Here is a 12,148-nt window from a genome sequence, read left to right on the forward strand (position 1 = left end):
ACAAATCATAATCTTAGGCTCTTAGACTTTGACACGAAGACGCTTATTTTAGAGATTTTTTGTTTAAAATGCTTATTTTATAGTTTATTTCCATTTCTGTTTGCCCGAAAGTTGCACAAACCTTCTCTTTTGAAGACGTACACACTTGTCATTGTGACATTATTTAAAGAAAGTGAGCTTGTAACAAGGCAGAGCCATACCATGTCATTTCCTTTTTTTGTTTTGATATTTTAATAGTTTTTCTTATTTTTTTATGACGATTTACAAATCACTATGTTTAACTTAGATTTTCTATTGGATACCAATAAAGGTTGGAAAATACATCAATCTTTCCCTTTTTTTTCCCTTCCTAAAATAGTATACAAACACACTCATTGAATTACGAGATCCAAGCAAGTGCTAAAGATAAGATTTCTAAATGAGATGAATAATTACTCTTGCATATGATTTGGATTTCTTCCAATTCACACAACTCGAATCGGAGGCCATCAAAATATCAAGTATGAAATAAGAATGCAATTCACATTAAAAGGAAGCCGTAGGGAAAACCTCATGAAATCATACATATCCTGCAAGATATGATAGAACTGCCAAAACTCCAATAACAATGATAATGTTGAGAAAATAGTTAGTTGGAAGAGGCTTATCAGGGGTACCACCAAAACCTTCATATTCTGCGCGAATCTTCTGCTTCATAGAATCCGATAGCTCTCTCTGCAAGTTCAAATAAGCAAACACACAACACTCATTTGAATTTATTCTTCTTCAGCAATAAGACTTCCAAGTTTTTAAGGTGTGACTACACACAAATATAGCTTCATCTTGTATTATTAAGAGGCAAAAGTCACGAAAAATATGATCTTTTGTGTTAATAATTAATCCTGCAGCAACCATAAAAGCAATGAAGATGAATAAATCTGGATATGTGATGAGAATATACTGTATATTAAATACTAAACATAGTGTTACAAACCTTGCCCGATGAGTACTTAGCGGCTACAAACTTCTCTGGAACTGCTTCAGCAGGGCTTTCATCTAGGGAGATACCCTGTCCAACCCGTCGTAAATAGTAAATACAGTGTGTTTCTTTTAATAATAAAAAATCTAATTGATTATTAACTAAAACTGTGAAAATGACATGAAGGTCTTTGTTAAAAGCAGATATCATCAGTTTTATATCACCATGAGAAGCAAACCACATGGAAAATAAGCAATGTATCTTTAACAGTTTACTTTGCAAGAAGATTGTTGATCTTTAAGAATTAAAAAAAAAAATGGATCAAACATATTCTATAGCAAGATTACAGAAGTTGACAAAGAAAATAGAAAGTTTTAACCAAGAGTTCATCATGAAAGAACTTTAGATCCAGTATCAAGAAGCCCAAGATGAGTAAGAAAAAAACAAAGAAAGAAAATAATGATAGCATTTAGGGGAATAGAAGTGATTGTAAAAAAGCTTATCGGCCGAGTACAATAGAAGTTACAGCTCATCACTCACCGCAACGAAGAAAACTTTTACACAGAAGAATCAAATATGACAGTAGATTAGGGATTTAAATTCATAAGTTACCTCAGGAGGGTCAAACTTGGCTCCAAGGTTGCTGAGCTTGGCATGGGCTTCAGCATAATCCTTGAAAAATGCCTCTTGATCAACTGCATATTTCTCAGCATACACCTGTAATCATGACAAAGTTTAGGATAAAAGAAGGAAGATCATCTATGACTAGTTGTTATTTTCGAGGATAATGCATTGCTTTCTTTACCTTGAAAGATGGATCCTCGAAAAGAACAGCATCAGTTGGCAAAACAAGCAAATCCTCATCGATCTTTTCTTTGATATCCTGAATAAAGGCCAGAGGTATGAATCACTTCAAGAACAGGCAACCTCCATGTTTATGGAATATTACAAAATTAATTCAGTCAATACAGACCTTAAAATAAGAGTTATCAAACTTCAACCATTGCACTGTCCAGGACTGTCCACCTGGAGCTCCAGGTCCATCTTTCTGATATATGAGAATCATAAAATTTGATCAAGCTTAACAAATTGCATAAATATCAAAAATATTTAAAGACACAACACAAAAATGATGACCAAAAAGGGAAATCACTGAAGCGAAAAGAGAAAATGTCGAGAAATGGCCATGATCAGGATTTGTTGGGACTTGGGGACTTGGGGATCTAGGGAAATGCAATATCACTTGTGCAAATTCTAAAGGTGAGACTTGGGTTGAGAAAAGGTTTATCTACAACATCTTGATTCTTAACTTAAAATGTTTCCTTCACGTGACTATTATTTTGCTTTTGTTCTTCACTTAGAAATCGTAAATGATTTAACTGTATAGAATATATCCACTTCATAAGCAAGTCAAAGCTTTCATTAAGCGCTATCTAGTAAAGAGAGCACCACCAATGTATTAGTGGTCAATAAGTCATAAGCACAGATGATCAAGTGCTGTGTTTGAGTGAAGAAATCATTAAATCCTCTCAATGCATGGAGGCTTTTCTTCATGTATGTAGTCAGGTTATTTGAAATTTGGGGGGTGTTTTTTCAATAAGATGGGGTTAAAGTTGCTTGAAGACGCATCAATACAAAAGAAATGAAGTTTGAAGTCAAAAGAAGTGATGAGTTTGATTGGTGAATTGTAATTTATTTAGATTAGTCAGTTTTCGTCTAATAAAGTTTGATACTGTATGAGTTTTGTCATGTGGGAAGAGTATGTCATAGTGCAAAAACAAGGTCGCATCGTTTCGTAAAGATTTTCAAATTTACCGAACTGGTATTACCCGCATCGTAAAGCTGTAGCATTCCAATCGAAACTTCATTCTTTAGGCCGATATTTACCGGTCCATCATCCTCGTTAACATAATAGTGTCCGTTACTGCAACCGTGTCGCATTTTTTCACTATGAGAGTATCTACTATCATTTTAAAGTAAATTCAGCACTGAAAAATCAGATTAAAATTTGAGGAATTTTACCCTTTACATAGATTAAACAAAAAGCTGTTAAGAGATAACAACAAATGACATTTGGATTCTTCGTGTTATAAATAAGTAATTATCCTCTTTAATGAATTATAGTATATCTTTGCAGTGTAATGCATAGCTTTGCTGAAGAAAATCAATCACACATGTGGCACCGGCACGTGTATTAAACATTTGGCAACAATAACCACATCCACAATTCTACATATCAGTGGATGATGGTCATGTTCTTGTAATTCTGTGATTTATTTTGTTGTGTTCGGTCATCTTCTTATACATGATTCATCACAGACCATGATATTAATTTTGTTATGACATAAAATATTCTAATATACAATATACACAAAAAATAAAATTAAAAAAATCGTGCATGGCACGAAATCTATCTAGTAATTCATTATCATAGCACAAAGAGGAAAGGGGACATGCAACCGTAAATAAAAAGTTCAACTTTCCAAACTATACATGTTTCTCTAATTTCTAAGATGTTTGGAATAATAACCTACCTGCTCCAACTGTCAGGTATTAATTCCATGAGAAACACTTATAATAGAGCTAAAGGAAATACATTTTAAAATCCAGATTTTCAGTAGCAAGATAAAATTTCCAAATATATATATCATGCCAATAATGAAGAATATAAATTTCCATCTAAAGCTATTAAGATTTCAGAGGACCATTGAGAGAGGATATGAATTAAATTGCTTACTCAGCAAAGAATCTCAACATAAGTACCGTGTATTTAGTCTCTGGCTTTCCCCAGCCGCTGCGTTCAGGTCTGGACCTTCCCAATGTATGTGCTCCAGATAATGCTACAATTTCCTATCGACACAAGCAGCTCAAGTTGAATATGATGCTACATGAGAGGAAGCAGTTGATAATTAATGCCAGAGGCTACTTCACCTTATCATTCAAACCCATTCTGTAGAAAACATCACGTAGATGTTGAGCAGGTGAAGGAGGTCCAGCATCTAACAAGAAATTCCAAGAGTCCGTAAAGTAGCAAATCAACATATAAACACAGCATGCATCACACATAAAATATCAACAAACAGAGATCAATACATGCATTCAAAAGACAAAATCAACATACTATGAGCATAAAAAATGCATTCGTTCAACTACTTGTATCAACACTGTCCGTCAAATGCTTGATTGTGGCAATGCAAACCCAAGACAAAGTCATCCAAAGAAAAATTTAAGCCAAAGAGCAGGAGCCTCTTCTTAAGCCTGGAACATGGCATCTTTCAAAAAAAATGCATACACAAATCATAATCTTAAAGTCACCGTCCATCAACACCAACCAAGGTCATTGTCACCTCCCTAACCCTGACCCTATCTCCAACTAAAATGGTGAAAACAAAAAATCAGTTTCAGGGTCTACATATTCAGTTATAGGCTGAACATATTCAGCTAAAAGGGTGAAGTTTTTCTCAACTATTTTTTTTTATTAAAATTTCAAAAAATTATTGTAGGTCAAACAAACACAACCTTCTTTTATCGAATATGTACAAAGGGGCAGGATCAAGTGAAAACAGACAAGTTGGTAAGACAAAAGGGGTACATATCACATTAAATGGGGTATACAATCGATGTAAAGAGATACGCGTGTTTTTTGAGTTCCACATTTTTGAATCATTTACAAAAATGCCACAAAAGTATATATCCCAAAAGCTGAATATGTACCCTTGTTTTACGTTTTCACCACATTAAGTCATTTTACATGATCCTCTTCCTATATATAAAGGGGTGAGATTCAATAGAAAGGGTGCTTAAAATAAGAATGATAAGTCATTTAAAAATAAAAATTAAAAAAAAAAAAAAAAACCTAAGATCAATGTTAACCAAGAAAAGCTAAAATTGTTATCATCACTATGTTATAAAAATAGGTATTTTATAAATAGTAACCGTATATTATACATAGTGATTAAAAAAAATTCCCCCTTACCCTCCTCCTCTCCCTCTCCCTCTCTCTCGATATTTGATCAAAAGTTAAGTTCTGGACCCCAACAAATGACTTGTTTACAGCTTATTAGCTCACAATTCTTGTTTGTGAGAGCATATCCCCACCATAGGCAATAATAGGATTGTATTATTAATATTAAAGACAACTTGTACAGAAAATATTAGGGATATGCACCTCCCACCCCACACACACAGAAACTTGTGACAGCTGACAACTAGGCATAGGGTAAAAGGAAGCACACTATCCTTTTTTTCAAATATAAAGGTACCGATCTTCTAACTCCCTCTTTCACTCCGATTTGAAAGCCAACAAGACCTGCTGTTCAAAGTTCAATTTATAGGTACAACAGCGCGATCCAATATTCAACTTGAATTGTTGGACAAGGATGACATACCAAATACGTTAAAATGTGCTTCTCGAAAACCCAAATAGATAGATATTTCGATTACATTTACTTTCATGAAAGTGCTGAGTTTGAAGATTTCTGAATTTCACAGTTTACAACTTAGAATCACCGTTATAAAGCTCATGTTCAAGCACATCGAATCAAAATTGGAAGTTATGGTGATGCATCAGCATTACATTATCAACAAACTGTTGTGCCTCTCTCTTGTTGAGAACTTTATGAAAAATATTAGAACTTAATCCATATTACGGTCAGAGCATCAAAAACATAAAGTGAGAGTTTCTTACCAGGAAGTCTTCCTTCTTCTGGGCACTGCTCTGGCCCTGTCACGTCAACCCTTCCATACTTCATGGGTATCTTAGGACCGCCAGCCTCCTAGAAAGAAACAAAAATTTTAATGAATAAGAGCCTAATACTTCCATTTATCTCAACTCAAAGATAAAGGAGATAAGAAGAGAAGACCTCAATTGCAGTAGCACTAGCCAATTGGAATAGATCAGCATATGTAACTCCGGAGTACTTCTCTTTTATGGGCTGGAGAAGTTTCAAAGCGTTTACAAGACCTGTAATATCAATGATTATTTGAAACAACAAAGTTAGTATTATGTAAGAAGGAAAATGTACTAAAAGACATTCAAGAACACTTTTGTTGCTAATCGGATCCTTTCTTTTACGGAATAGAAACCATTTAAGAAAATACATTCTTTGCACATACTTCTACATGAACTTAAGAGTGGATCTGGAAACCAAATTGTGGAAAACTAAAAGGAAAATAGTGAAATAAAGACGAAAACTATCCTAAGAGTTTGATAAGAGATTGTGCATGGAGAATGAATTTAACTCTTGACTTTCCTGAAACCATTACATCTGTCTTTGATCTTTTTGTTCTATAAAAAGAATCAACATAATAGCATTGAAGGTCAATAGTACAAAGGGTATCAATCGGATCTTCTATTTGTACTACATATGAAAAGAAAGGAAATAGAGAAAAGTTCAACACTAAAGAGGACGTCGTTACCTGCATTAGCTCCGTGTTTGAGCTCAACCTCAAACCTGAGACTACCATTTGCTCCACCTCTTTGTGGCCATTCTTCAATGTCCTTATTATAAGTACCAGCATCATGCCAACCTAATCGAACCTACACATAAACTGCTCAGTTTCTCCTGTTCACATATATATAATACACAACACAATCTCTGTTGACAAGCATGTATAGCATCAAATATAAATCACTAATTGACCAAGAAGAATGTGAGGGAAAGAGAACCATGCATAAGAGATTATAACTGTTTACAATTTTTGATTGTAGAGCAGCTAAAAAGGTGAGGAAACGGCACACTTGATAGTTTATACTATGTTAAAGAAAAGGAAAACATTTGTTATTTGAAAAACAGCTTAGTTGAACATCTGCTCGTGAACTTGAACAATTCGCAAAAGACAAAGAGAGTTTCGTCTTCTTCATTTTACTCCATTAGCCTCTTCCATCTTTCCATGAATTCCTTTGGAGCTTAGCCATGTCTATGAGTATCAAGATACTCAATACTTCAATGTATACTTGGTTTCGATCAGATAGCTTTACAGTTTTCTGGACAGGGTGACAGAAAATAGACACCAATTTTGACATGTTTCAATAATAATCAATTAAGTGAAGAAACTTTGGTCAAGCCCACTTAAAATTGCTAAGATAGAAAGTAGCTCAGCAGGGCTTTCTTCTCAAATGATATGTACTAAAGTAAAGCCATTCACTTCTTTGTTTGAGCTACCACACTAAGCCACCCATATAATTCCCTTCATAACCAAAAAGGCATAAAGTCTTGTCACATTCAATGTTTCCTAGATAAAAAGTCAAGCTCAATTAGGCTTTCCCCACCAAAATGATCTACTCAAAAATCTAAGTTAGATACACTCACTTCATTGTTCAAGTTGTCATATTAACTCATCCAGCACCCATATAATATCCTTCATCACCAAAAGGGTAAAAAGTCTTATAATTCTACCTTATATCCAAAATATTTGTTCAATAACTAAGAGGAAAGTGCATTAAAAATCATGAAATAAGATTGACAACAACCTTCCCTTGCCATTAGTAGAACTCAAATGGTTAATTCTATAACATAGAGAAACAAGAAAAACATTAGCCATTTGTTTTATATATTACATGGTTGGTCGAGGGAAACAGAAACTCGTGTGTAGATTGATGTGTACAGAGCGGAACTAAATGAGAAAAGTATAACTCATACTTTCAAAATCAAAGCGAAAAGCCAAGAATTCTCTTAGAAAGAAGGCATTAAACCTCATGAGTCGAGATTCATAATTAGCCATGTCTTCAAAACTGATACGTATACTTAAGAAGTTTCTCTCTCTCTTTTCAAGATATGAACAACACTTAAAAGAAGAGAATGATACAGCTTTATGCACAATCAACAATATCCCAACATCTCTTTTCTATGTCTTTGCTTGGAGAGGAAAAGCGTGTTACTTCCGCTTGATTCTTTTTTCCTTTCTTAATCATACATTTTTGGCTCATCCATGTTTATGGTAAAAACTAACCATTGCTTAAATAAGCTTTTTTATGGTTTTAGACTAATGAGCCTTTGGAAGTTACACTACACAGCCTATGTATTTTTGGTAAACAGTGTTTGTGCATGAACAAAAATATGTTATCGTGATGAAGGAATTTAGTGAGAGCCTCCTTACATTTGATAGAGTAGAAAAAGTCTGTATTTGTGTACAGAAAACGAATGTAGGTGTCCGCGTCATATAAGATTGAGTTTCATAACATTTAGATAACAAGATATTAATTTGCAGGATTGCCAAAAAGGATAACATAAGTCCATTTAATATGCCTTTTTTTAGCTATACATTTTAAACATAATCCAACCTGTCATATTTATTTATTGGTTCTTATTAGCTCTTGGACTTAATGTCCCTTGTTTGAACGAATTAGCCCTTAACAGTCCTAAATTCTCAAAGCATATTGAAGTTGTTGATGGAACTTGACAACCATATTAACATTTATTAACCTTTTTTTAGATTTATGGGGCATGATATAAGCCCAATAAAATAAGGATTAAAGTTTATGTATCAACAAATAGAGCATATACATATTGGTACATCATTAAAATTATGAAGACAAATTTAACAATACTCTCTATTATATTTTGTAATGCAATGAATATTTCAATGAAACAATCTTATCATTTGACGGTAACAAACTCCAATCCTGACACCAAACTTAATCCAGTTAATCAACTCTGAAACTTCTTCCGTCACAAATCATAAACTATCCCACCAAAAGATACTTTCTAAACCAGGTAAAATTGGAACATCATCCAAAAAACCAACATGTCAAGCTCTTTATCAAAGAAAGTACTAGGAATATAGAAAGTTCACTTTCAAATAAAGCTCACAATCACGTACGCTTTGCAGTTAATCAAAAAATCAACAGATGGAAAATAACAAATCAAATTATCCAAATCTCACACATAGATATTAATCATCAAACAGAGAATTAACCACAAACTAGCTATTGATACTCCAACTAAACAAATTTCAAACCTAATTAGAAGAATCGAATTACACAATTCGTAAACAATTGGCCAGGGAAATAGAAAAAAGATGAAAACGTAACCAATTTGTAAACAATTAAGCTCAAAATCATAGAAAGTAGCAGTAAATCAAGTATATGAGATAATCACCATGATTGGATGACAAAAAGTGGTCTTAAGAAGGTCTTTAATATCTTCTCTGGCATTCTTCAACTGAGCAGGATCCGAAGCATAACATTTAGTGCTAAACCTCGTCTTCGTCACATAATTCAAACTTCCTCTCTGCAACAACATCAAAAACGTAATAAATGAAAAAAATCACAGCTAAAAGTAGAATTTAAAATAAAAAATTAAAAATTAAAAAAAAAAGAAGCAAAATTGGTGAAAATTAATAAAAACCTGATGAAGGAAGAGATGAGAGACGAGAGGAGAAGATCGGAGACATTTGAGCGAATGAGAAGAAGAAGAGGAGAGAGAAAGACGAGAAATGGAGGAAGATGATGAAGGGAGAAGACGAGAGGCGGCTGATGCAGCGGCGGCGGCTGCAGTAGTAGTTGTGAATGAGGCCATTGATAGACGATCAGTCATTGGCTGCTGCGATTGCGAATACTGAAAAACTGAAAGAGAGAAGGGTAAAATGTTGGTGGACAATGGGCTTCAATTGGGCGTAGGGGTACACTAACTAATTTGCTGAAAAATCAAACATCGAACCGAAGTATTCAATTTGATTTGGAGATATTTTAAATATAATTTGGTTTAGATTGAAATTTTAAAGTAATTTGGTGTTCGGTTTGATTTTGATTTTGCACCCTATAAAACCGAAAAACCAAACTGACCAAAATATTATATGCCTTGTTAGTAATTGGCCCAAGCCCAAAAGACAAAAACCCGAAAATTTGAAAAAAATAAGACGTTTTAATGACTTTTTTCAAAAAAAAAAGCTTCGTTCAAACTTTATTCTCAAAATAAGCGTTCTTGGCTCCAAAGTTAGGCTTGGTGTATACTCGCTCTTACTAACAACGAATTAAAACAAATGGTCAAAAAATTAGTCAAGGGTGAAGTCGTTGTTACTAACAGCAATTGACTGGTCAACTATGAAGTCGCTGTTAGTAACACCGACTTTAGGCGTGCCTAAATACAACAGTCTTCTTCCTCCTTCCTTATTTCAATTTACTTCGTTCGAGAGCCCTAATAACCCACGCCTAAAGTCGTTGTTACTAACAGTCGACCAGTCAACCCTTAAGTCGCTGTTAGTAACAGCGATTTCACTCTTGACTAATTTTTTGACCATTTGTTTTAATTCGCTGTAAGTAAGAGCGAGTATACAACAAGCTTAGTTTTGAAGCCAAGGACGCTTATTTTGGGAATAAAGTTTGAACGAAGCTTGTTATTTGAAAAAAGTCATTAAAACGTCTTAATTTTTTCAAATTTCCCAAAAATCCTAACTGAGGCGCCCATATTGTAACATCCGTTTTTTTTAAATAATAATAATGATAATACTACTACTACTACTACTACTACTACTACTAATAATAATAATAATAATAATAATAATAATAATAATAATAATAATAATAATAATAATAATAATAATAATAAATGAATAAATTTTTTTAAAAAAATATAACTCCCCATTAATAAATAACTTCCCACTTCTCCCTCTAAATCTTATAAATAACCTCACTTACCTACTATAAATTAAACCAATTACCCTTAATTCATTCACATTATTACTCACACTTCCTTTTTCTCCTACAAACTACTTCCTCCATCTCCCATTTGCTTAAAATTCAGTCAAGAAAACGCAAGATTTCGATATTAAAGACAGCAGATTCGTAAACAAAGATTATTAAGAGCGTACGTGGTCTAGGATCGCGTGACAAGGTAATTCTCAATGTCCATCTAATTAGGACTATCCCGTTAGTATTATGTGCTAAGTGATAATTAATGTGTTTAAATAGGATGCATGATTTTATATGACATTATTTTATATGATGTTATGTTTTTATATATTCTCAAATTATATTTTACTATTATTTTTGTCAAACTTGAATTTATAGTTACTATTTTGATAAAATTTATATTAATAACGAAATTAGATACGGTTTAATTTGAAATAGAAATATTCATAATATTATTATTTTAATGAAAGTTATATTGTTATTTTAATAATGACTTTTAAATGCGATTGAATTTAAAGGAGAAATATTTATAATATTAATTCCTATTGCCACCAATTGATATTAGAATGGTGATTTGAAAAATGAGATTTCAGTTAGATATTCCTGAGATATATATTTATTGGGAAAATTTATGATTATAAAATAAAATTTATAATGTATGTTTGATTATATATTTGTATGCACGCGACTAATTATTAAAATATATTAAATCACGTAAAGTGTAACACGAGGGAAATAAAGCTCTTATATTTGTTGTGATCCAAGTATAAAGGTGATGAACAGGTTGTTCTGTTTGGTTAGTATAGCTACCGACAGGTATTATTATTTCTGATACTTGATACGATGTTTGGTCTTCCTTCTATTTGTTGTGATCCAAGTAGAATGGGTGTGCACACTAGGGTTCCTTGAGAATACTCTTATGTTGCATGTTATTGATTGCGTGGGAATCGTAGAGTGAGGATCACTTAGAAATATAGCTTTTATTAGAATCGTATTTCAGTTTAAAATTGTTTTTTAGTTGTTTAAATTTTATATAGACATAGATTGCGTTTCAGTTTTTTCTTATGTTGTAAGACCCTTTGTTGGATTTAAAGTTATTAAGTTAAATCTTAGTCGTTAACACTTACATTTATTTTATTAGAAATAAATGTGGCGGTAACACTCCCATGATTAGGTTTTTACTCATGTTTTTCATAAAGGGTGTTTCAAATGTTCGACCTATTCTAAAGGTGTTACACATATTATAACAAAATTAGAAGTGAGGTGCCTCTTCTTCACTTCCTTTCTTCTGTACTCTCTTAATCTCTTTCTATCCCTAACTAGGGATGGCAATGGGTCGCATCTGGACCGGGTCCAGGTGGACCCGGATCCAGATCCGTTTTTAGGAATAGGATTCAGATTCGGACTCGGATCCACGGGTCCAGTTTTGCAAGACTCAGATCCGGATCCCCGAATACTGCGAATCCAGTACTAGATTCGGGTCCAAAATGGGTCTGACTTGTTTTTGCTTTTTTTTTTTTGTATTTTTGAATGTGTTGAGATTGCAATAAAGCGATATT

The 12,148-nt window shown here is 33.2% G+C and overlaps 1 protein-coding gene across 2 annotated transcripts; it reads right to left on the reverse strand.

Annotated features, from left to right (window-relative positions):
- Positions 1–419: 419 nt before the first annotated feature.
- On the reverse strand, positions 420–9,675 carry LOC130810251 (probable L-ascorbate peroxidase 6, chloroplastic/mitochondrial). 2 transcript variants are annotated; one of them, XM_057676233.1, is made up of 12 exons: positions 9,307–9,675; positions 9,058–9,189; positions 6,377–6,497; positions 5,821–5,921; positions 5,646–5,733; positions 3,890–3,957; positions 3,722–3,808; positions 1,932–2,006; positions 1,764–1,841; positions 1,571–1,675; positions 974–1,048; positions 420–714 (listed from the first exon to the last, which is right to left on the reverse strand). In XM_057676233.1, the coding sequence occupies exons 1-12, from the start codon at positions 9,493–9,495 to the stop codon at positions 559–561; spliced, it is 1,275 nt and encodes a 424-aa protein (XP_057532216.1). In that variant the 5' UTR covers positions 9,496–9,675; the 3' UTR covers positions 420–558. The 2 variants fall into 2 exon arrangements, with proteins under 2 accessions (XP_057532216.1, XP_057532217.1); XM_057676234.1 differs by having other exon boundaries at positions 420–881.
- Between the last annotated feature and the right edge of the window lie 2,473 nt (positions 9,676–12,148).

This window comes from Amaranthus tricolor, chromosome 4 (genome assembly GCF_026212465.1).
Source record: "Amaranthus tricolor cultivar Red isolate AtriRed21 chromosome 4, ASM2621246v1, whole genome shotgun sequence".
NCBI classification, from domain to species: domain Eukaryota; kingdom Viridiplantae; phylum Streptophyta; class Magnoliopsida; order Caryophyllales; family Amaranthaceae; genus Amaranthus; species Amaranthus tricolor.